General features: G+C 35.9%; 1 protein-coding gene across 1 annotated transcript; it reads left to right on the forward strand.

Moving 5' to 3' along the window:
* The first annotated feature begins 19874 nt into the window (after nt 1–19874).
* LOC117318860 lies at nt 19875–23740 on the forward strand. Its single transcript, XM_033873789.1, has 4 exons — nt 19875–20922; nt 21190–21337; nt 23163–23674; nt 23719–23740. Exons 1-4 carry the CDS (start codon nt 20852–20854, stop codon nt 23738–23740), a joined length of 753 nt encoding a protein of 250 aa, XP_033729680.1. The 5' UTR covers nt 19875–20851.
* The last annotated feature ends 4110 nt before the right edge of the window (nt 23741–27850 follow it).

Below are 27850 nucleotides of genomic sequence, written 5' to 3' on the forward strand. Positions count from 1 at the left end.
CAGCCATTATCGCTAAATCTCAAAAATTCATATATAGGTTCCCTTTGTACTGACCGTAGGTCGGTGGTGTTTTCTCCGGGTACTCCGGCTTTCCTCCACCCCCAAAACCTGGCACGTCCTTAAATCACCCTGGCTGTAATAGGACGTCAAACAAACTAAACCAAACCAATTTGTTTGAAAAGTGCTGGATGGATGTTTCTCAATTTACACAGATTAGTAAGAGGAAGAGAAAATAGAGAGAAGATCAATCTAACATGGAATCTATAAAGATCATTCAATTGTGGACGCCAAGATCCCTCTGGACGCCAAGATCCCTCCGTTTCGGCAAATATCTCAAATCCACCAAACACCGTTGCCAGCTCCCGGTACTCTTCCTCACAACTCATTTTCATGGCATTGACATAGACAAACATATATAAATATTATGGAGGCATCGACCAAGCCATATATATCACATACGATTTTTATACAATATTCAATTCAATTCATTTTATTGACTTTAAGCTTTACAGCTCATCAGTACATGTCACATACAAAATCGTATATACAATACAATAAATTGGCGGTCACAGCGATATCGCAGTGACATAACAATACCTGTAGAGAATGGACATCTGTGAAATTGTTTTCAATTATATCAAGTTTTTCCTTAATTGTGTGGCATCATATACATATTAACATAACATTGTTAAATCTTTGAAGTTAGTTGTACTAATTAATTGTATCATCTTAAATACTGATGGTTTTTTCCAATAATACGTCTTAATGCATCTTGATCTTAAGGCTTGAAAGTTTGGACAAATGAAGAGGAAGTGATATTCATCTTCTATGTCACCAGATTGACAAACTTTACACAAACGTTCACTTCTTCCAATATTCTGATATCGACCAGTTTCAATGTACAGAGTATGTGCTGAGAGACGTAATCTACTAAAAGCAATTCTATTGCGTTTTGTTATATATTTACTTAAATAATGTTGTAGTGATATATCATCTACTACAAGTCTATACAAATTACATTTTGAGGAATTCTCTAATATTGCGAACATGTCTTGTCGTGCAGCGTCAAAAATTCTTTGCTTAATATATGGCAAGTCTACAGAAATATTTAAATTATTTTGATTTGTCCACATATCGCCAAGACCGAGTGAAAAAAGTTTATCTTTTACAAAAGTTAACCAATTGAATATACTTTTTCGCTTTGGCATATACATTAATTCATCGTATGTAGCTCTAAGGATACAATTCTTAGAACTTAATAGCTTGAACCAGTACTTAATTACATTATAACACTGGGTATACACAATTGGAAATCTACCCAATTCAAAATAAATCATTACATTACATGTGGATTTTTTAACACATAAAATCTTTTTACGAAACTCCAAGTGTACTTTTTCAATATCATGACCCTTGCATGAACCCCAAACTTCGGATGCATAACACCATATACTGGACACATAGGTATCGAAAAGTTTAATTAATGTATGACAATTTAAATTCATGTTTTTACACTTTTTAAGTAATGCAAACACAGCCTTTCGACCTTGCACTGAAAGTTGTTTTTGTACAATATTGAATTTATTATTATCTTTAAAGATAACCCCCAGGTAAGTAAAACAGGCGCGTAGCCAGGCGTACGTGACGTCAGTCCACATGGTTATAACGAAATATCGAAGCAAAAAAAGATCACTGATTTTGTAAATGACAGTCAAGTCATAGAAAAAACTACAGAAGTCAAACAAATACATTATGTTCGTCAAAATGAAGCTGTTAAATGGACGCCACCATATCCCGATGTGTTCGAACTTTCCGATGCGGAATTCAGGAAGGACCGTGTTCGTCTCTCGATCATTATCCCGACCAGCACTGCATGGACGACCGATTCACGTGTGTTTGAGTTTCCCGTCAGGTAGGCTTTACGTAGCTATAGGCATATATAAAGTTATTACATGTACTACATTATTATATGATAAATGGCGGCCAGGAATAGGGGGGGGGGGGGGGGGGGGGGGATTTTTTTTTTCGAGGGGTGGGGTGGGGGTTATCATATTTTACATCTATTGAACATTTTTTTTAGTGGACTTCGCTGTAGTAAAAACTATGGCTTCCTTAAACGTCGGTATATAGAGGAGTTAGTATCATTGAAAAACCTTTAGTAAGCATGTTTCTCGAGTTACATTTATAATAAGGTCAAAGCATTAAAGGGACATTCCTTCGTTCGGACATCAGAAACATGCAAAATTTCTATTGATGAAATAAACATACATATATGTATGTACGAATTAGGATTATATGAGTGTTTGTGTCCAATAGTAATGGAATTAACGCCGAAATGTACCGAAAAATGATAAGTCATTCACAAATATCGTCTGTCTTTGCGGTATTTGTGATACTTCGGGGCGAATTATAAATTTTCGAGACTTGCTACTTAAAAAACTCCGGTTTACCTTGAGAATTAACTGCCGTATTAATGTACCCCAAGGGAAAAATACGCATTTTTTTATTTGTTTCATTTTGACGACATAAACTCTATTAAAACGAAAGAATGTCCCTTTGATAAACTCGTTCAATAAATTCAATATTGCTAGATCTGGTGCTAGATTCTCTAAATCAGCAACACAACATATAAGTTTGTTGTCTTTTTATTGTCAAACGACAGTCATATGATGTACTAAATTAATTTTGTCCCTTTTCCCGAAGAAACAATTATCTTATTGTGTTGTCTGGGGAGGTATAACGGCTCGGGTAGTATCAGACAAGAACTATTATAATACAGAATAAGTTCCCTCGGGAAAGGGATAATCTGATAGATCATTAGTTACCGATATTTTTTTGTAGGGACATTCATGGGAAAAAAAGGCAATTCCAAGAAATTTGGCTAAAAAAATATCCATGGATGCGGTATTCTCTGTCACAGGATTCAGTATAGTGTGCAAACTGTGTATTTTTTGGAAGTCAACGAGAGGATGCAAAAGAACGCACAACGTTTGTTAAGACATCGCCAGTTACCGATTGGAGTAACATCAGTAAGTTTGTGGCTCGGCACACTTCTGGCAATTCCGTCCACCACGACAATGTCTCTGTCGGCGAGGAGTTTGTGCGTATTGTAAAGGAGGGGAAACAGGACATCATCAGCCATGTCTTATCTCATCATCGTGACAACGTTGAAAAAAATAAGCATATTCTGAAAGCCATTTTAAAAGTGATCTTATTTTGTGGCAAACAAAATATTGCCCTCCGTGGTCATGAAGACCAAAGAGGAAATTCCCATGCTCTTTTACGATTTAGTGCAGAGAACGACCATATCCTGACTGAGCATTTGGCCAACTCTGACCCAAGAGCGAAATATACATCGCCACATATACAAAACGAGTTGATTGAGTTGTGCGCGGATCAGATTAGGAAATCGTTAGTCGATGCCTGCAACAACGCGGGGTGTTTTGGATTTATGGCAGACGAAGCAACCGATTGTTCGACAAAGGAGCAGAACGCGTTGTGTGTCCGCTACTTCAACCGTCAGCAGGGAGAGGTGAGTGAAGAGTTCCTTGGTTACAGAGAGGCGTCAAGTACAACCGGACAAGCACTAGCAGAAACATTTTTAGAAGCATTGGGCGAATATGGTATCAATATCAACCAAATGCGAGGTCAAGGTATGATGGTGCCGCCAATATGGCAGGGGTCCATCGTGGTGTGCAGGCACGGATTCGAGAACGCGTTCAGTTGGCTCTATACACACATCGCAGAGCACATTTATTAAATTTGTCCATTGTACATTCATGCAAAGAGACCATTGTCAGGAACATGATGGACACTGTTCAGACTGTTGCTTTTGCCTTTGACTATTCAGCAAAGCGTCTCCTGAACTTCGAAGAATGCCTGGCAAATGATGATGAAGCAAGGATGGCCATGAACAGGAAGACCAAACTGAAAACACTTTGTGAAACACGCTGGTTCAGCCGAGTTAACACATTTTGAAATGTTTCGCAGTTGTTGTTGAGTCATTAGAGGAATTAGGAAGTGACGGCGACTCCAAAGCTAGAGGATATGCATTGGCCATCAAGCAATTCGATTTTATCATCACCCTTGTATCAGCAGAACACATACTTAGTCCGCTCAACCCACTCTCTGCTTTACTGCAGGACAAATCACTGGATCTTCTAGAAGCCGTCCATGAATGCCAAGTGGTCATTAATGTTCTCCGGGAGGAACGGAATGATGATGAGGTCTGGGAGGCTCTTTTCACTCATGCCAGAGATTGCTGAGACGCATGGCATTCCGCCAAGCATGCCAAGAGGGGTCGCATTACAACGTCAGAGACACCGACCCAATGTTCCGGCCACAACACCTTCGGAATACTGGAAGCGTGCAATGTATCTCCCATTTTTAGACCACCTTATCATGGAACTGATAGACAGACTTGTTCTGAACCAGCACAGATTCGTCGCGCAATACCTCATCCCGACAAAACTACCGGCTTTGACACAAGAGAAGCAAGCATACCTGTATGCTTCTTTCGGTGACGACATACCCGCTACAGACAACATGCAACTGAATACAGAACTACAGACATGGAAAGTTCGGTGGGCCAATGCTACTGGAGACAAACCAACCGGTCTGTGCGACACGTTAAAATCAATTCACGAGCCTCGCTTATACCCAAATGTATATCGATGTCTGGAGATAGTCCTTTGTATGCCCGTCACTTCAGCCTCGGCCGAACGATCGTTCAGCATCATGCGCAGTGTAAAAACCTATCTGAGGTCTACCATGCGATGTGACCGGATGTCGTCGCTTGCATTGTTGCAAGCATATCGAGATTTTGATGTAGACCTTGACTTGGTAGTGTCCAGGTTTGCTGAAACCAAAGCCCGCCGACTGGGTTTCATATTTCAATGAATGAATGAATGAATGAATTGACACAATATCTCATGGAAATTGAAAGTTGAATAAAAACCGATTATCACTCACAAAATAGACGTATTTCTTGTTTAGTTGGACTAATGAAACTGCCACCAGAATACTGAAGATTACTCCTAAGGCCTTCTATAAATCAAATTTTTCAGACCCCATAGCGGGAGGGGGAAGTATCACCCGCCCGTGCCCACCCCCTCCTCGCGCTACGCGCCTCGAGTGATGCCTTCGGCATCACGTCGGCGTACACTTCCAAACAGGCCTAGCTACGCGCCTGTAAAATGTTCAACAATTTCAAGTTGCTTTCCATCAAAAAGCCAACTTTCCTCATTTCTTAACCGACCCCCATTTCTAAAAAACCACAATTTTACTTTTATCAGTATTTATGCACTTGCATAATCTATTAGATATAGATTTGTTATTGCTGAAGTGCAAAAAAAAATTGATTGAAATTAAATTAGCTATCGATATCTCTCTGTGATCGGATCGAAAAAGTTCATGCTCGTATCTCTCGCCATATCACGCTTCGCGCTCCCTCCAAGTGCGTCGCCGCGCCAAGCGAGATAAAAAAAATCCTTGAGTTTTAATTGATTATCTTTATTATACTGTTTCAGTATAAATAAAAAAAGGATAAATAAAATTACAAATGACACTGACTCTTGAGATTTTAATCCTACTGGATGCCATGTATTGAAACTATGCAAGCCTGTACGCACGTATTTTGTGAACATACAATCCGAAAACCACTCGGGCCTTTCTGGTGATGAAACAAAAACAAAGTAACATGTACTTCGTCAGTTACATCAGCTGTTCATGTAAGGATAAAACCTGTATTATAATGCCAGTTGTATTAGTTGTCGGTGTACCGAAGTAATGTGTGCCAAAGTAACGTGTACTATGTCAGTTACGATGATGATCAATAAATACATCTTTAACAGCTTTAACATATTTTTTGCCATTACCTTTGTTCGTATTCCTGTTCATGCAATTTTAGACTAAATGCATGTTTCTAATAAACTGTCATTACATACATACAATTATTCATCAAAATGATGTATTCAGAAAGTATAATTTCAGACAAATCACAAAGTCTAAAATATTGCTTTGTTTTCAAGTAATTATGGTATTGAAAAATTGTAATCATAGCTATAAATATCACAAAACATATAAAATACTTCTCCCTGAATCAATTTTTAAATTCAAACATGCAAAGTATTGACGTTTCCCATATCCTTTGCGTTAAGCCACATACCCCTAATGAAATATTTAGATTTCGGGCTCTTGACAGTTTTCAGTCTTAATATATACATAACAAATTATCGCGAATCAAAATCTAGAGAAAAATGTGTATTTATGAAAGTATACGGGAAATTCCCAAAAATATTGACTGGGTCCGACAGACCAAGTTTCTATGTGAAATAGTCCCAAAGGAAATGATTCATTGGAACTTAGCGAGAGAAGAAAAGGAATAGACTCGAATTCCGATTTTGCATGACGTCTATTGGATTGCTGGTTAGCTTTTTGATCATTGTCAACTTAAACGATCTAGAATTTTATCGATGTTTTGTTGTATGCATATTGCTACATTTTAAAATTAGGTATTTAAATGTAAACTATGTCTGTTTGTTTTATTCAGTTATTACGCTACTATTCTGTTAATATGTTAAAATGAAAACATTATTAAGCAAAGTTCACGTATGCTCGATATGTAAACAACGGCCAGGTGTGTAGTTTAAGTGCACTGCACGTTGTTATAGCCTCGTTCTCGGCTATGTGACAAATCTCGCGATAAAAATAAATGCGGCGAATTATTTTTATACACTGATGTCTCAAGGACTCCCCCGGTTATGCGCCCAGGCCAGCGGCCATTATAATGTTAGGAGAGCGTGAATGAGCATCTTGGGTTGCCATAAATACATGTGTGCAAGTAGAATTTTAGGTTGTTTGGGAGTATGTGTAGTCCGAGAGATTTCCATCAAACTTAGTAACAGGTTGACATGCCTTAACAGTTCGGCCATGTTCGATTGCCACTTTTGCAATCGGGGGATGACTGAATCAGAATATGGCGGGTTTCTTTAAACTTAGTAGAGTCCGGCCAAATTCTTCATTCTTTAAGATTTATTTAATCTGATAGCGTTGAGAGTCGGAATAGTCTTTTCACTAAATCTTCTCAATACAATGACCAGGGTAAAAGCTTCAAAATGTTGCAGTGTCCGTCTGACATTCATTTTACCTGAAATTAGTTACAATTGACTGGTGCGTTCATGTAATAGAAGTCAACAACATGTGTTGGAATAAGTTAACATCAACCATATTCAAGGAAACACATGTGTTAACACTTTCAAACGGTTTTTGGCTAACTAAAATAAATACAATGGACATGTGAGTTTGGTCAGGTCCAAACGTGTTATCTGTCAAATTACGGTAATGAACAAATTGAAGAACTGAATATCGACTTGCTCAAAAATAAGGGAAATTCTGTTTGTGATACAATTCCAACAGAAAAAAACGTGTAATATATTGTCAATTGATAAAATTGCACAAGCGTTTTAGCGCTACAGTACTTACAGTACTTTGATTATATATTGTACACATTGTTTATCTATTTCTTTCTAATGAAATATTTACGGTGGACATATTTTTGCATTTGAACTTATGTCGTCATAGCCTTGTTGATTATATAATGTCATATGTTTATGTTTGTAAACTGAGCAATTGCTAGATGGTCGTGGATTTATATGTGAATTATGAATATATTGTGTGACCAGTAGCATTGGGTTCTAATACTTTTTCATCTAGGGAAATCATGGTCTTTCATTGATATGTGCAGTATTTTTATATCTATAGTTACATTATCTTTAACATTTGTCTTTCAAATCTTAAGCTACGTGTAGTATTCCAAGCAACTGGTTTTCATGTGAGAGAAATAGTGACATTGACCTTTGACATCCGAGTATGAAAGTGTACTTAAGGCATTGTGCAGCAAGCAAACAAGAGGCCACATTGGCCTGCATTAATCACCTAGCCGCCTTCTTCTCTAGACCTCTTTTTGATATTGAGAAAAAAAGGGTTTAAACATTTAAACATGTTTGACGGCTGTGACATTGTTGTACGTCAATGTTGCTCGTTTTTAAACAAATTTTCCATCACTTCATCAGCATACTACAGGCCCAATACCAGGTATCTTGACCTCAAGGTTATTCAGTTGAAGATTTTCAAGGTTATTGCATGTCTGGCTCCAGTGGTCTTTAATGAAGGTAAAGGTCATTCATTAAACCAAACCTGCAAGCATTCAAGATTTGGGACCATCACAACAGAATGCATGTGCATTTGAATTGCAGAATCGTCCTTTTGTGTCCCACCCCTCCTCCTTGGGAGCCAGCATAGTGCCTCAAGATTCTTAAACAAAATTAGACCAGCCAAATAATGCCCCAGACCAAGTTTGAAAAGATTGTGATCATCAAGTTAGCCATACAGAAGAAAAACAATTGAACAGGGATGTTATCTTGGACTAGTGTGTTGAATATGTGCTGATCTGACAGATCCGCCAATTCAAAATGCCCAACAACATTATAGGTAATTTTAAACAAACTAAAAATTTCATCAAAATTATTGTTAAAAAAGAAGAAGCAGAGTATTTCTATTTTCATGTTATTGAGACATGCAAAATATTGATGTACATATATTGCAAAACAAAAAGCAAATTGTGAAAATCAACCAATTCTCAAAAGCCACGAAATATGACAATTTTTTTAACCAAAAGGAAACTGGAAATAGAAAGAAATGAGAAGAAACTTGTGAAGATATTTAATAGAAGGAAATGTAAAGACTTATGTGAGAGACTATAACCACAGAGATATTATCAAAAGAAAGAAATTAATTTTAAGTATACAAATAACCAAGTGTAAACCTTGTTATATAGGAGTTCTATATCTGATTTATATGAATATGTCCTCTGCCCCAAACAATGGAAAGTAAAACAACCATAACAATAAAATGTTAAAATCTTACCTACATGAAAACTAAAATGGATTTGTAAAGTTTCTTTCACCTCTTTTGTAACTTCCAGATTTCTTGTGACTCAATAAAATAACCTATTCCATTTTTCGCCCACTTTCAAATGTCATCAGATGTATATAATGATGTGTAGAACAATTGGAAACAAATATGAATAGCAATCTGCTAGAATAAGATGTATATGAAAGAAAACAAAGGGACACAACTCTTCAAGTTAGTGAAAATCCAACCCTTAATTAAGCATATGATCATATGTCATTAGAGAATGTGTTCCTTAACCAAAGTCAACAACTGTATGAGAGCTTGTCAGTGTCTAACTTCCGATGGTTGGGCAAGAGGAAACTCTGAATACTCATTAATTAGTCTCATCAAAGGTCTTTGACCTGTTAGAAGGTGAGGTTGCCAGATCTATTGATTAATAAAATCTGACATTCTGTGTATTGAAATCAGAACAAAAGTAATGCAGTATATGTCAACAAGTATTTTTGGATTGATACACCAAATATGTTAATATGAATGTTTAAAAAAAAAAATTCTTATTACTGCAAACACATACATGTATATTATACAATTATTTCAATTACAGATTTGGGAAATGAAAGAAATATTTGTATGTTCGAGTGGATTCAAGAAATATATAACACAGTAGTATTCTAATGAAGAAATGAATTAATTGTGAAAATGTCACGTACAGAACCATGTCAACAATATGGTGTGGAGCGCAATGTATTTTGAAAGCTAAATTCTTACTGTAGTCAAGTTGTCAAGATAAAGAATCATATTCTTTTATATATTTACATGACTTAAAAAGTTGTTGCAAAGATTTATCAAACAAAAACAAAACAAATCCCCACAAAAAAAAAAGTTTACACAGATGAACTTAATTTAGACAATCAAAGCTGGTAATTGTGTAAAATGAACTTAATTTTACATCTTCATACCGTGCTTACACAGGCCATCATTCAGAACTGACTGAAAAAAAACCCATGCTATTCTTTTTAAATTTGTTGTTGACATTTCTCTGATCTTCAATAACCAAATTCTTTTTTAATTTCACATTTTTATGACTTAGACTAATAGGCCAAATACAGTAAAAACTTTGTCTCTACTAACCCGACTGACACTTGAATACTTTTTTTCCCCAAAAAATTCAGTGTTTTTATTGTTATGCAAATACTTGATAAGAATGTGTAGTCCATTCCTGTTTAAACATCCGGGTCAGTAATACAAGGTACATATACATAATATTTCGGGAAATATTCTCTGTTTTTATATGATCAAATGAAAGAGATTTAATTGATAACTAACTTCTTAACCTAAAGGGAAAGACATACTTAGGTTGCCAGTGCTGGAACAATCTTAAAAAAATTTAAAAGTTTTTCACATTAATACCACATGGAGACAAACACGAACATACCGCAGACTCCTGAAACATGTATTAATGCACACATTCATCACACACATGTATGTCACTATCGGGGAAGGCCGTCCATAATTATAAATGAACAATACATAACCAAACATTTATTTACAATCAAAGCTGGTAATTGTGTAAAATGAACTTAATTTTACATCTTCATACCGTGCTTACACAGGCCATCATTCAGAACTGACTGAAAAAAAACCCATGCTATTCTTTTTAAATTTGTTGTTGACATTTCTCTGATCTTCAATAACCAAATTCTTTTTTAATTTCACATTTTTATGACTTAGACTAATAGGCCAAATACAGTAAAAACTTTGTCTCTACTAACCCGACTGACACTTGAATACTTTTTTTCCCCAAAAAATTCAGTGTTTTTATTGTTATGCAAATACTTGATAAGAATGTGTAGTCCATTCCTGTTTAAACATCCGGGTCAGTAATACAAGGTACATATACATAATATTTCGGGAAATATTCTCTGTTTTTATATGATCAAATGAAAGAGATTTAATTGATAACTAACTTCTTAACCTAAAGGGAAAGACATACTTAGGTTGCCAGTGCTGGAACAATCTTAAAAAAATTTAAAAGTTTTTCACATTAATACCACATGGAGACAAACACGAACATACCGCAGACTCCTGAAACATGTATTAATGCACACATTCATCACACACATGTATGTCACTATCGGGGAAGGCCGTCCATAATTATAAATGAACAATACATAACCAAACATTTATTTTGATATTGAGTACATGTGTGTTGGTTGAGCAGAAGAGTAGTTATCCAGAGTTCGCATGTTCGATCCGTAGTGGAGGCATTGATGGAAATAAATTTGATCATCCTCTCAGCCAATTTGGGATTATTTCATGAAAATGAATAAATAATCGATCAATGACCAGGTACGTAGCTCAGTGGTCGAGTGTAGTACTGTACGTCAAGAGTTTGCAGGGTCTCGAGTTTGAACCCTGGTCTGGCTACTATCTTTCTCCTGTTACATATTTTGCGAGCCTGCAAATCCTTGTTTAAAGCATTGGGAGGATCCTAAAGCAACGGGATATCCGAACCTGTTGTCTATGGGGGTGAAGACTTGATAAAAGGAGGGAGGAATGTTGCGGAACTGGACTGGGTTGATCATCGGCGAACAGATAGCTCAGTGGTAGAGTGTTCGTCTAGAATTTGGAGGGTCCTGGGTTCGAACCCCGGTCTCGCTACTACATTTTCTCTTTCTCCTGTTATATGTCTGTTTACCTATGACTTATTTAAATCTGTGACACATTTGATACATGCACATCTATGTTTTTGTTGTTTGCATAAACAGTATGATTAATATCCAAAATAAATATAAATATTCTTTACACTTTCAAAATTAGTTTATTGCTTTAAAATTGAGTAAAAATGTCCCTTATTTTAGGTAATCCCCCTTAAAATAATCATCAATCTCCGATATTGGTCTCCTGAAAGTATGGCATGTATGCCGTTTACCCTGTAACTCATGACCAGTAAACCTGTGACAGGTTGTGAGTCATAGAGTAGAAAGACAGGTTATGAGCTCGAGTCATATGGTAAACATAAGTATGAAGTCAATACAGGGGGTGGAGACACAACGTCCCAGAAGCAGAGACGTGTATATCATATGCACGTCTCTGCCAGAAGGTAAAAAATTGTAGTCATCCAGACAAATCTGCCGTGGATACAGACATTTATTATGCAGTGTTTACAAAATGATACGATAGTAACGTGGCCGTGTCAGGGTCAGCTGAGGGTAGTCAGATCAGACCTGCAGACCAGTCAAATTTAAACAAAGATGCACTGTACATGAGAAGTACAAATATTCTTGATTGACCAATTCCGCGGATAAGTAACTAGATCGACTATGGTTGAGAAGATGAATTATTTATATGACCATATATCTGAAAACTGTTAAACGAAAGTAGGTCTAGCCCAACTAGGTGAAGCAAATACTGATATTTTCGCAATAACTGTTCGTTTTACTTGATACAATAGCTATGAACAAAATCAGTGTTACCTTCCTTTGCATTTTAGCATATTATTGGTGTCTCAAAAAATGCGAGAATAATCCGGTAATGTTCAATGATCTTCTGTTTTATTATCGTCATGTTTTCCTGGTCACATTCTATTAGGAAGGCACTAAATACCAACCTCGCTGGCCTGTTTTATATTGCGCATGCGCATGGATCAACACTTAAAATGAAATGAAGCGTAAGAAATAAAAAATGTCTCAATAAAATCATTGTGATCAGTATTGAGTGCAACATTAAAGTTTCATCGTAATTAAATGCTACGATTCGCTAACCTAAAGCATAAGTAATTGAAATCAAATTATTTTAAAATTCATATTTCGTTTCTATTACAATCTTAAAGTTTGCATCACAAGATCGTTTAGAAGCTTTGCAGTACTGACTTTCAAACGCACAGATGCTTTGATTTGAACAAAGATGGCGACCTGAAGCTGCGAGGCGGTTTGGATTGGAATTAAATTGCGTATATTTCGGCAAGTAAACATCGTACAATGTTCCAGTGTGGTCAGATCATCTAATTTTGTCATTATGCATTCAGAACAGTTGTTGTTAAGTCGCTACGGTCATTAACATAAAAATTCGGATTATTATATAAATACTTATTTAATTATTACGTCAGTCATCATAACCAAACTATAGGTTAGGTTATGTCTATAGGTAGACATATTAAGAGGGGACTTTCTTTTTAAAATATCAACGTAACATTAATCAACAATTTGAAAATATACATTTCGATATCAGTGTTAAACGAGTTAATCACGGAGTCCTGACTGATATTAAAAAGTGAGACAAATAATTTTCTCTTTTTCAGAGTCAGCTTTAATCATGGAAAACATTACATTTCCATTTACCGACCAAATCGTAACTATTGGCAACACTTCTTTGTGGAACTCTTCATCGCCATTCAACCAAACCGTAACTACTGACAACACTTCCATGTTGAACTCTTCTTCGCCATTCATCCAAACCGTAACTATTGGCAACACTTCCTTGTGGAACTCTTCATCAGCAGCCAACCTAACGACGTTTGCATACGAACCATCCTGGGTCTACCTCTACCTCATGCCGTTTATATTAGCATCTGGCCTTGTCGGGAACGGTCTTTCTTTTGTCTTGATGACACAGCTTTCTAGTGCCTCGTCTTTCTATCTCTATCTGGCGGTCCTAGCTCTGTCTGATTGTGCAGTGTTGATTTCTGGAGGGGTCATACGTTGGATTGACAGCATAGGACTTGTGAATGTATTGGTCAATAAAACATTGTCTTATTGCAATTCTTTATCTATATTTAATATAATATTTATCCAGTTTTCCTCCTGGATTACGGTGGCCCTAAGTGTAGATCGTTATTTTGCTGTTTGTCATCCCTTAAAAGTGACCACATACTGCACCAGGAAAAGAGCGATTATCACGATGATGTGTATATTCCTGGCCACCATTGCTCTAATCTTCCCCGCGTTCTGTTTTGAATGAAGTGACGATTACACTTTTTGTTTTGAATATATTAAGAAAACTGACATACCTACCTACGCAATTGTTCCCCTTTCTGCTATCTCGGTATTTAGTCTCTTCATTATTAGAAGTCTCTGTATTGCTAGTAAACGTAGACATCAACTATCAAACAACTTGCTATCAGGCAGAATAAAGATAAATCCTTCAACATTGAAAACAATGTTACTGTTGATGGTTGTCGTGCTAGTATTCTTCGTGACGTCACTTCCTCTGATATGCATATCGTTATACACCATAGCTGCTGATGTAGAATTGGATGCGTTTATATGCTAGAATTCCCGTCACTACTTAATCACGCTCTTAACTTTGTAATGTACGGTTTGACAGGTAAAGAATTTAGGGATAGACTCGCGCGGCTCTGTCGGTGCCGTTTCAAGAGATCATAGATTTTCAATTATGATTTTTATTTCTTCTCAAATATGTTTTTCCGGTGATTCAGATATTTCTAACTTGAACAAAGTATCGGGAATAGCGCATGCACCAAAACGCATATACTTTAATTTGAAATACCTTCATAAGATCAGAACTTTAGTGAGCCACATCTAAACGTTGTTTTTAAGATTGGTAAGTCACACTTAGCTATTGTGTCTAAGCTTGGTGTCTAAGACATGCTGATGTGTTTATAAGGTTGGTGGGACAGACTGAAAAGTTTACAGGTTTAGTGAGACATACCGAAATGTTTATAAGGTTGGTGGAACATACTGAAATGTTTATAAGGTTGGTGGGACATACTGTAGTGTTGTATCTAAGGTTGGCGGGACAGACTGAAAAGTTTACAGGTTTAGTGAGACATACCGAAATGTTTATAAGTTTGGTGGAACATACTGAAATGTTTATAAAGTTGGTGAGACATACTGAAATGTTTATAAGGTTGGTGAGACATACTGAAATGTTTATAAGGTTGGCGGGACAGACTGAAAAGTTTACAGGTTAAGTGAGACATACCGAAATGTTTATAAAGTTGGTAAGATTTACTGAAATGTTTATAAGTTTGGGAGACATACCGAAATGTTTATAAGGTTGATGGGACATACTAAAATGTTTATAAGGATGGTGGAACATACTGAAATATTTATAAGATTGGTGAGACATTCTGAAATGTTACTAATGTTGGTGGGACATACTGAAATGTTACTAATGTTGGTGGGACATACTGAAATATTTATACAGTTGGTGGGACATACTGAAATGTTTATACAGTTGGTGAGTCATACAAAATGTTACTAATGTTGGTGGGACATACTAAAATGTTTATAATGTTGGTGGGAAATAATGAAATGTTACTAAGGTTGGTGGACAATGAAATATTTATAAGGTTGGTGGACATACTGAAATGTTTATAAGGTTGGTGGGACATACTGAAATATTTATAAGGTTGGTGAGACATACTGAAATGTTTATAAGGTTGGCGGGACATACTGAAATGTTTATAAGGTTGGTGGGACATACTGAAATATTTATAAGGTTGGTGGGACATACTGAAATGTTTATAAGGTTGGTGGGACATACTGAAATATTTATAAGGTTGGTGGGACATACTGAAATGTTTTTAAGGTTGGTGGGACATACTGAACTGTTTATAGGGTCTGTGAGACTTAATGAAATGTTTTTAAGGTTGGTGGGACATACTGAACGTTTATAAGGTTGGTGAGACATACTGAAATGTTTATAAGGTTGGTGAGACGTAATGAAATGTTTATAAGGTTGGTGAGACATACTGAAATGTTTATAAGGTTGGTGAGACATACTGAAATGTTTATACAGTGGGTGGGACATACTAAAATGTTTATAAGGTTGGTGAAACATACTGAAATGTTGATAAGGTTAGTGGGACATGCTGAAATGTTTATAAGGTTGGTGAGACATACTGAAATGTTTATAAGGTTAGTGGGACATGTTGAAATGTTTATAAGGTTGGTGAGACATGCTGAAATATTTATACAGTTGGTGGGACATACTAAAATGTTTATAAGGTTGGTGGGAAATAATGAAATGTTACTAAGGTTGGAGGACATAATGAAATATATATAAAGTTGGTGGGACATACTGAAATATTTATAAGGTTGGTGAACATACTGAAATATTTATACGGTTGGTGGGACATACTGAAATATTTATAAGGTTGGTGGGACATACTGAACTGTTTATAGGGTCTGTGAGACTTAATGAAATGTTTTTAAGGTTGGTGGGACATACTGAAATGTTTATAAGGCTGGTGAGACATACTGAAAAGTGTATAAGGTTGGTGAGACATAATGAAGTGTTAATAAGGTTGGTGGACATAATGAAATATTTATAAGGTTGGTGGGACATAATGAAATATTTATAAGGTTGGTGGGACATACTGAAATATTGTAAGGTTGGTAAGACATACTGAAATGTAAATAAGGTTGGTGGGACATACTGAAATGTAAATAAGGTTGGTGGGACATACTGAAACGTTTATAAGTTTGGTGAGACATAATGAAGTGTTTATAAGGTTGGTGGGACATGCTGAAATGTTTATAAGGTTGATGAGACATACTGAAATGTTTATAAGGTTGGTGGGACATACTGGAATGTTTGTTAAGTTGATGGGACACACTGAAATGTTTATAAGGTTGATGGGACATACTGAAATGTTTAAATGTTTAGTGAGACATACCGAAATGTTTATGAAGTTGGTAAGACATACTGACATGTTTATAAGTTTGGTAAGACATATTGAAATGTTTATAAGTTTGGTAAGACATACTGAAATGTTTATAAGGTTGGTGGGACATACTGAAATGTTTATAAGGTTGGTGAGACTTAATATAATGATTATAAGGTTGGTGGGACATAATGAAATGTTGATAAGGTTGGTGGGACATACTGAAATGTTACTAAGGTTGGTGGACATACTGAAATATTTATAAGATTGATGGGAAATACTGAAATGTTTATAAGGTTGGTGAGACATACCGAAATATTTATGAAGTTGGAGGGTCATACTGTAGTGATTTGTATGTTGTTGGTAAGTCATACTGTAGTGTTGTGTACAATGCTGATTAGACAGACTAAAACGTTGTTTATGATGTTGGTGGTCATACTGTAGTGTTGTTTATTATGTTGGTGTGTGATACTGTAGTGTTTTGTATAATGTTGGTGTGTGATACTGTAGTGTTGTGTATAATGTCGGTGTGTGATACTGTAGTGTTGTGTATAATGTCGGTGTGTGATACTGTAGTGTTGTGTATAATGTTGGTGTGTGATACTGTAGTGTTGTTTATAATGTTGGTTTGTGATACTGTAGTGTTGTGTATAATGTCGGTGTGTGATACTGTAGTGTTGTGTATAATGTCAGTGTGTGATACTGTAGTGTCATTTATAATGTTGGTGTGTGATACTGTAGTGTTGTGTATAATGTTGGTGTGTGATACTGTAGTGTTGTGTATAATGTTGATGTGTGATACTGTAGTGTTGTGTATAATGTTGGTGTGTGATACTGTAGTGTTGTGTATAATGTTGGTGTGTGATACTGTAGTGTTCTGTATAATGTTGTTGTGTGATACTGTAGTGTTTTGTATAATGTTGGTGTGTGATACTGTAGCGTTGTGTATAATGTTGGTTGTCATAAGAAATAATTTAAGACTAGGTAATACAAAGTTGTGTTTTTTTTCTGAAGCAGTATTTGAGTTTCAAACAATATTTTAGATAAATTGTACCCCTTCTGGTACTATGCTTTATCATAAATAGTTTTTGTTCAATTTTGATTTCAATATTAGACTTAATTACAATGTAACAGAGAGATCTCTAACCGAGCAGTACATTGCTGCTTGTATTTACCAGGATTATAAATATATATTTAATGTAACTTCCATAAATAGTTTTACACCATCCTTTCAAGACATCTCACCTAACTATAATATAAACTTTTTTTACCTGTCGATCAATTTTTTGATTCCAATATTTGCTAGAATATATGTATCCACCCTTCCTGTTTGGTTTATATGCCAGACAAATCAAATGATTAAATGTAGCTTTTTATTGTTTATCATGGTCTATAATTTTTAACTGCCATAACACCATTGCGACATTTTATTAATTACTAGACTGCATTTATTCTATTTCATTGGAATATATTGAACAAGATAAGAGAGGCATGTGTGGATAAATCTATTGCCCAGATGAGAGTGTGCTGTAAAGTACCAAAGTATCAAACTAACATTTCTGTACCCAGTTTTTTGTAACTATACAATATGGTAACTTTTCAACGACCTAATCAATTGGCAATGATAAGAAGTTATCTTTTTGATAAAAGTAAACACTAAACAGAAATTATTTCATTATCACAAACTGTGTAATGACGAAAAATATGCAGTATATCAGTTGATTTTACTTCTGATGAATTAAACCAGATCAGAAGAATGTTTCATTTCTGTAATTTAAGCCTGTAAATACAAGTACTAATAATTACTATAATATTAATTGGTCTTCTAGAACCGAAACGTCTCGTGAAAATAGAATTTGTCCGCTATGTTTTACTGGAGTTGGATGCGAGTATCATTATTGATTTTTTAGTTCAAATATATATGTAAATCACATTCGTAGAGAGTATGTACCTTGTTATTATACATGTAACCCATCTATTCATAAAATGAAAGGATTATTATCATTATGCAATATTAGAGTATTATCAAAACTATCTATGTTCATCCAATTACTAGAAAGACATCTAAAAAATAATATGTGAACTTCAAACATCAAATTGTAAAATATATATAATGTATATTATAAAAATATTGAAATGATATGTTTTAAAACAAACATGTTATAATAAGTACTATTGTATGGTTAAATATACTATGCTGTATTGAGGGAACGTTTTATGCAGTGTATACTACAAACTTTGTCTCAATGTATGTGTTTCACTATTCTGTACAGAATATTATACCTTGTATTATTAAACAAAACAAACAACACAATACTGATAGTAATGGCCACGGTGTTTATTTTTTGTATTGCCAATTTAAACGGGCGTCAATTGTGGGATCGCCCACCTTAACGACGGTTGTCAAGTAGGAAAGGCCCGTCATCAAACGTAAACAAATATGGCGGGCAAGACCGCTTTCGGCGACATACCCGACGACGTTTCTGCGGCATACCTTCCTTATACTCCTACCTTGCGACAGAAACAAAAGGCCATTTCTTTTGCAAGAGGTAGCTACATCAAATGTGTAACAATTAGCGGCGAAAGCAGCAGAAATGCGTGTATATCGGCCCGGGTTTACCGCAGCCAGAGGAAGTCGGAGGACCCTCACTCAACTGTCATCAATATAGACCTCGATCAACGGAAGATCACAGATGCGCATTGCAGCTGTAAAGCTGGGTAGGAATAATAAACTAGTTAAGATGTTCTGATTTGTTTGTTGATTGTTTGTTTTTATTTCTTTTTGTATTTTGTTTGAGTGCATGTACAGTGTGTGATCAATTAGGCCTAACATGTTAGCCTATGTGTGCAAGGTTACGTTGAATGAATACGAAAGGCAAAAAGAAATATGCATGACGTTAGTGGAGTCACAAATGCAATAGAAATGGCACTGCATCTCCCATTCTGATCCAGTGAAAATAGAACAATATTAAGTGTAAATTAAGAAAAAATCATTTTAATTAAAAATTGTGAAAACAACATGAATACAGACATTAAAATTCAGAATAATTAGGCCTACAGTTTAGTACACATAGCATATTAATATATATCACAGATCGATATCAACAAAGCAGATAAATTGATTCCAGAAGGGAATGTTCTGTTTGCCTTATTGACAGTAGAGTTGATGTGATGACTAGTACTGTAACAATGTAACCAAATTAGGCCTATCAGTAGATCTATCAAAGTAGAAAAAAAATTTCAAAATATTGTTGAGAAAACAGCTCGCTCTCCCTGGATTTTCACTACAATATCCAATGGAAGCCAAAGCTATTAAAACAAGTTTTGGGGTCCTTGCACAAAATATTTCTTTTTAAATCATAAAATTAAATTCGTGTTGCAATGGTGCATGCATATCGTTTAAAATGAAATGATTTAAAAGCAATGATGGAATATGTCAAAACATATTGTACCGATGTATAGGCCCTAAATAGGCTACATTACACATATCATGATAGCGACTACAATATGTATGGCTATCAGGTTTTTAACATCCTACGACAGCCTAATTAGATATCAAATGAAAAAAGGATTCAAACCTGGGACAGCCGGTACTCTTATAATTACCAGACACACTAATGACTGAGCTACCTGGTAATTAATCCTGATCATCCCAGTCCAGTCCATCTACACAACCAAGATTATTCCTTTTACCTATCAGAAACAACATTACATTTTCTACAAGTAAAATTTTCATTTCCAGCAGTTGATTTTTTTACGGATTTTGATGTTCCTGATATTAACATGCATGCAGCTGTTAAACAGATTTTTAAACATTAAACAATGGGTATGTATATATATATATGTGTGGACATACTTCAGTAACTCAATAATTATGGCACTGAATTAAAGGACATTTTAAAATAAAAATTTGATTCAAATTACAAATCGATTTATCTGATCAATCTTGGTTTTTTTTTTAAACTAATTTAATTACTGTACATTTTTATAACAGCATTTAAATCTTTGTTTAGATCTTACCTTCTTTATTTGCAGTCCTTATTGTATATACCGGAATGTATTTAAAAGTCAATATTAATACAATCAACTGCAATTGCCATCGATATGTTTGCAAGAGATCAATAATTGAAAACCAAAATTTACAGAATATCTGGACAGTGTGCACACATTCTTGCTGTGATAGTTATAATTGAGGAGTGGAAAATCGCTGGATTGAAAGAAGTTCCCTCTCAGCCTTCATCAACAAGTTTACCACAGCAGTGGGATAAGCCGAGAGGACATAAAATAAAGCCAGAGCCTGTGTCGCAGATGGTCATATCCAGACCACTCAATATGAATCGGAAAAGGAAACCAGTTATTGCCTCTTTTGTTGACAATAGGTATACATAGTATGATACTCTTTGAGATACATATTCCTTTGGTAGGATGAGTCGTACCATTCAATATATCGTTTAATTTATTTGTAACACACAGAGTGTAGTGGAACTTCCTTTGAGGTTTTGATTGACAAATTGGTTAATTTTGTTGTTTATACATTCATGTACATATTTCAATTTCATCAATTAAACTGCAGAAGTTTAACATGTGAATATACAGTTGAGAGAATTCAACCTAAATATCATTTATCACATATATTAACATTGCAGGAAAATGCCCCTGACGACATCCGATATTGCTCATTTAAAGAGTCTCAGCAACAGCCCCATTTCATACTTGGTGGAAAATGGAAGTGACACAAGTACAGTTAATACCCCATTAGGCCCCCAGTTCATCGGTTCAGCTCTAAGCTATCATGTATGTATGCTGCATGATATTCAAATGTAATTGTTTTATAAGTATTATTTATAAGGTTAAACACTTGATTTTCTAGGGATTTTAAACATCATACCAAATATCTTTCACATGCATAATGGGCCGTGGAAGCCAAGGGGTTAAGGTGTCCTGATCATAACATTTTATCACTGGCCCTTCACCTCTGGGTTGCAAGTTCGAAACCCTGTGGCAACTGCCTGGAAGTGACTTAGGATGGAAGGTCGGTCGTTTTCCTCTGGGTACTCCAGCTCATTCTTAAATGACCCTGGCTGTATTAGGTAAAATAAAATAAACCAAACCAATATATCCCATGCATAACATAAAATACATGAAATATCTTAGACTGTATACTAAAAGAGGTATCAATGGAACAAGGCACAATACAAAAAAGATCAGTCTTGTATTAAATATGGCATGAAGTTTGTCAACAAACTACAAACTAACCAAACTTGGTTTATACAGCCAAATAAAGATAGGCTTATTTTGTCAGACAAAATTTTAAATTGCTTGATACGTGCAATAGCTCTTTCCACATGAACTCTGTGTTTTGCAATTTTTATAGTTTTTGAAACATCCCCTGGCTTCATCTGTGCTCCACTTGAAGCAAATGGTGGAATATTTAACTTGAGTCCAAGTTCCTTCAGTTCATCCTCAATAAGGAAACCCTTGTCAGCCATGATACCATCCCCTCTGTTTATTTTCTGTTGCTCAATGAGGTCTGTCAGAAGGTTAAGAAAACCACTTTCTTTGGTTAAAACTTTATCCGAAATAGATCCAGAAAAAAGCATTGAGGCAAAGATAACCGATCCTCTGGGATCAACACCAACTAGAGCTTTCAAGGTAGTACAGGATTTATAGTCCGAGTAGCACTGACTCTGTCGATTTAATGCACTTGGTTTTTGAATTTTGAGTTCTGTTCCATCGATGATAACAATCGTGTCAGGGAAATCCTCTTTGTACTTCGATGGCATATTCCTCACTATCTCCTCTCTTTTGGGCCAAATCACAAGTGAACCAAGTTTGAAAAACATGTAATTAATCCAATTGGAAAATATTGTGCTGCAAGCCTGAGAAGAAAACATGAATAGGTTACTTAAATGTACAAAATCAAAATTTTGTCGTAACTTCATCAGCACAAGAAGAAGCTGGTCTTCCAAAGAAATATTTTTTGTTCCACTCACTGTTTTTGTAAATGTAAATGGCTCTTCTTCTGATGGGATAAAAAACTTGACCAAATTGTGAAATCTGTCACTAGAAAATCCGGTGTAGTACTGGTAATCTGATGGTTTCAAATTATTACAGCTGAACATGGCCTTGGAATCCCCCTGTACCTCATGGGAAGTTGTCTTTCGACATAACTGTTCATATTGAAGTATCATTTTGGAATAACCTTCACTTAAACGTGCGTTGTTTGATATAAGTTTGGCATGCTCCTGGTCTAATCTTCTGTTTTCAGCAGCCAGAGCCAGTAGGTCTAAAGGTTGTGTTTCTGAAAAATAGGAAATATCTGTTTAAAATACAAACACAAACTAATAGCAATTTTTGCTATGTACATATAGCAAATATTACACAGATAACAACTGTTCAATCAAAGATAAGAGAGGATAATATACATCAAACGACAAAAATTAAAAGTATTTTCTTTAAATTATTGATTTAATTACAGTGTATCTTCTCTTATTTCAATGAAATACTTGTATCATCCATAATATTATTAATTTATTATTCAATTTAACATATTTGTGTTGTGATGATCACATTAATTTTAGTTTGTATAATATCAGGCAGACTTACCTTATAATTTCAGGCTCCCCTTATACAACCTGTCACTCAACCAAGGGAGGTAAATTCTGACAAATGTGGAGATATAGCATTTCCTAAGGAGCTACCCAGCTGTATTGATGTACCAGCACCAACACCAGAATGGGGGGATGTATCATTAACCCAAACAGAGGCACAGGATATTGAAAAGTCAACTCGCTCTCAGTCAGATACACAACTGTGGTTCACAGAGAGAAAGAAAAGAATCACTGCATCAAACTTTGGTAGGATAATGCTTCGAAAAAAATTTATAAATGATGCTTTCATGAGCACTTTTCAGGAGCGAAGTTTTACATCAGCTCCAACATCTTATGGAAAGGCAAATGAACTAATAGCCAAACAAATGTACATCAAACAAAGTGGCATCCATATCCATGATATTGGCCTTGTGATAAACCCCAAGCTACCCTTTATAGGAGCTACCCCAGATGCAATTGTCTGTGACAAAATGGTTACTGGATTAGTTGAAATCAAGTGCCCATATTCTGTGAGAGACATGTCAATTGAAGATGCATGTACCAACAGCAACAAATTCTTCTTAGAAAAAAATGGAGGGAAATATGAATTATCTAATATGCATATACACTGGTTCCAAGTGCAAGGGCAGCTTTTGGGCACAGGTGCCCAATTTTGTGACTTTGTAACTTACACAAAACAGGACTTCAACATTGACAGAATCCTTCCACATAAGGAAACCATGAAAACTCTGGTGGAAAAACTGACCCATTTTTTATGTTGACCATTTCAAACCCTATTTTGCAAAGTAAAATATGGGGTATTGTAAACAGTTACCTTTCATGAGCAAATTGTCATCTTTCTGCATGTCTAATTGCACTTCAGATGGCACCACAATGCTCTCCATTTCGATGCTGTAATCAAAATAAAGATATTAAATACAAGTATTTGTTTTTATTTGGAGTTACATATTGTGTTGAATTCATAGCAACATATTAAAATGAATCACCTTGTCCAGAGTGTCTCCAAAGTGTGTGGAAGTGTCAATATTTTGATTTTGTTATATATGTACCATGTCCTATTAACTAACAGCTAGGTTCATTTGAGGATGTGCCAGGTTTGTTCCATTTTCCCACCCAGACTAAGGTGAAATTCAAATATTGTGTTTTAACACTACCTGCCAAAATGCCTCATGTGGGCCCTGAACCATATACAATTTTTTTTTTACCTACCCATTGAAAAAACATAGCTCAGGTTTGAAAAAAAACAAAACAAACAATTTTTCAATTAAGGCCTGATCTGTATAATTGTTTTGATACAAAAGAATGTAGAAATAACTATGTTTATAAATGTATGTGTTTTATTTTTTTTTTAAATAGAAATAATCAACATTACTAACTTATCGTTTTCGTCCACGATATCCAGAATTTTTCGTTTGGTACTTTTTGTCAAATCAGGTCTTGGCATTGGTCTCTTTCTGCTTGGTGTTATCCTGTCATAGGGAAGTGCAGACCTTGGATTTGGATACAAATCGGATGGCTTCCTATCAACAAAATGCTGCAATAAGAAAATGAAGATACTGTAAATGAAAAAAAAATACATAATTTGATTCCCAGTAAAGGCACGGGTAAAAGTCATTTTATTAAAATAGTATAATATATTATAATAAATAGTTATATTTTTGTGGTACTATATGTGTAAGGTGCATGCAGAGAGGGATTTTATTTCATTTACTGGGTTTTTTTTTTTTTAAATACATGTATGCTGTCTCAGGTGTCATATCCATCTAAAAGTAATTCATTTTGATAGATCTATAGATTGGACAAGTGCCGGTATGTCTGACAAATATTTCTGTTATTGAAATGAATTCATGCCAGAGTTAGTTGTTATTAAATCATAGAGCTGAACTGCTTTAGCCTTTAAAATAAATCTTTAAATAGGATATATATACAGTCATAAAATGTAAACAACAGCTAATATTAAAAAATAGTCAGAATTACCTATGCTGTATATAAGGACTAGACATGTCCTTGTGATTCAAGCGTACGCATGTCCCTGTGGCTGATTTTTTCTTATAGAAACATGCACTGTGCTAAACATGTTCAAACACTCGGTAGAAATACTTTACAATTCGTATGGTATCGTACACCCCCCCCCCCCCCCCCCCCACACACACGTGTACGCATACGCTACATACGACCTATTTCTGTGAGCATGGCAGTCATCTAAAGTAGTTACTACATTATCATTTATATAAAGAGGATATGACATTGAAATATCAATATTACCTTAGAACAGACAAACAGGTGTTTGGCTTTACTACGCTCACGCAAGATTTCTTCGTTCAGTTGTGATTGTGGTCTGCCACACAGTCTTATCCATTCTTTGCATTTTTCCAAACTCCTGCCGGGTTTAGGAAAGGGTATAAATGTCACCCCACCTTCCAGACGGTCGGGGAACCTGCTGTCCGTGTTACAGGTACCCCAGCAGCATCTTTTCACCATTGTTGTGACACTTCAGAAAAGTCCGACAGTGACGGGCAAAATGGCGGCGGTTTCATGTGTCGCCGAAGTTATTTGTAACGCGTCACGCGATTGGTCGAACTGATCTGTCAATCAAAATCTGGCGATCCCACAATAACGGCCCACAATTCAAGAGGCGTCAATAACGGCCTGCACAAGAAAGGGCGTCAATAACGGCCCACAATTCAAGAGGCGTCAATAACGGCCTGCACAAGAAAGGGCGTCAATAACGGCCCACAAGTCAAGAGGCGTCAATAACAGCCTACACAAGAAAGGGCGTCAATAACGGCCCATACAGTACATAAATCAAAGGCGTCAATAACGGCCCAATATGCATAAATACCAGTACAAGAAACAAATATAATGACAATGCAAGTTGACTGAAAATTAAGACATTTGGTGAACAAGGAGAATCCAATGATCATCCCATATTATGCCAATTTATTTAAACTTATATGTGAATGAAATATAATATATGATTATTCACTGCACCGATGTTAGCGAAGTCCTGCCACATGGCCCATGGAAATAAACAATTTACATGGGCCACCGCCACAAGTTAGGGAGACGTAGTGGGGAACGCAGCTAACAACTCAATTCACCGTGGCCAACAAACATAAGAACTCTGAAACAGGACTTTAACTTAATTATTGAGGTAATATCAAACGCTCAATCGCACCCAGCATACAATTAAGAAGTATATATATATTATTACCTACATAGTTGAGGTGCACAATGTCTTCTCGAATAAACTAACCCTATTCGCCTGGATATCTGAGTTTTTAATGTAGCACCCCCCCCCCCCCCCCCCCCATTCAAGGACCTGCTTAGCAACCTCCAAATTAACCCTGATGGGGGATTAATTGGCAGCAGATACATTCCCGGAACCTCTCCAACTTAAACATGGTAGCATCCGACCAGATCATTTGCTCCACAGTGTAAAATTAACATGGCCTGGTCACCTCTTGCATTTACCATATCCTGCCCTTGTGAAATCACAGAGTCCAATTTCATCCCACTTTGTCCTCGCCACCATAAGCTACAATTCCTCCATTGCAAACCTAGATTCGGACCACCTGGCCAAGTTGAGACATGGAATGAGGCACGCTCAATAATAGACTAGCCACCTATATATATACAGAGCGACTGTGATTCCATGAAAACTTCAGGGTGAAGTAAGCCCATGTATTGGAGTAAATGGTCACGAGCTGATAATAATGAGAACAAGGATAAACCAATGCCCAGGGACAAGATCTAATAAACACTTTGGAGTGTGAAAATGCGTTGCGATGGGGAGCAAGGAGAATCCAGTGTTCCAGGCTAATATTGGTAGTCTAAAACTCAATTTCAAATTTTTTTTTTTTTTTTTTTTTTTGTATTCTAATGTTTTCAACATTTAAACGAGTCTGAACTCCAACGCCCCCTCATATATTGAGCTACATAACAAAGGCAATGCCCTTAAGAGCCTCGACAGTATCTCAGTGGTGATAAGGGCCCTCCTATCCTTAGCTTTCCTTTGCCTTCTCCTGCCAGATATATATATATATATATATATATATATATATTTTTTTTATATATATATAACCAGAAAATTCCCCAAGAAATCAAATCTGAATGCCCTGAACATTTAGCATGAAAAGAACCGCACCAGCTAAAAAAAATATTAACAGATGCAGGAGACTTCCCATCATCTGCCACACACACCACAAAATTCAGAATCTGACTCAAAAGTAGGGGGCCACATCCTTGGAAGGTCACTCTCTGTTACAAAGGCTTTAAACATATATATATAATCCTGTTTGATAGGCTTGGGCTGCATTTGAGAAATAGATGCAGAGATTAATTCAACAAACTTGTTCCGAAACTCCTCCAAAAGGGAATGAGGGATATCTGTGGGGTGTTGATCTTTTATTACAAAACTCCCCCTGTCATGTATAGAGTGCTATAACTACTGTTATTATACCTCAGACTTGTATCACAGCTTCTGATTAGTGAAAACCATGTCACGTGATTAAAAACATTCGTTATGTCAACCACAAATTTCCAAATAATTCATTATTTACTTGCTGTCGCTTTCGAAACATCATGTCACCCTCTGAATATCATAATGTCACCCTCTCGTGAGCCCTCCAAAATCGTTATGTCACCCTCTCGTGAGCCCCAACTCGGAACTCTCTTCCGTAACGTCTTCAAAAGT

The sequence above is a fragment of the Pecten maximus genome, unplaced genomic scaffold (genome assembly GCF_902652985.1).
Source record: "Pecten maximus unplaced genomic scaffold, xPecMax1.1, whole genome shotgun sequence".
NCBI classification, from domain to species: domain Eukaryota; kingdom Metazoa; phylum Mollusca; class Bivalvia; order Pectinida; family Pectinidae; genus Pecten; species Pecten maximus.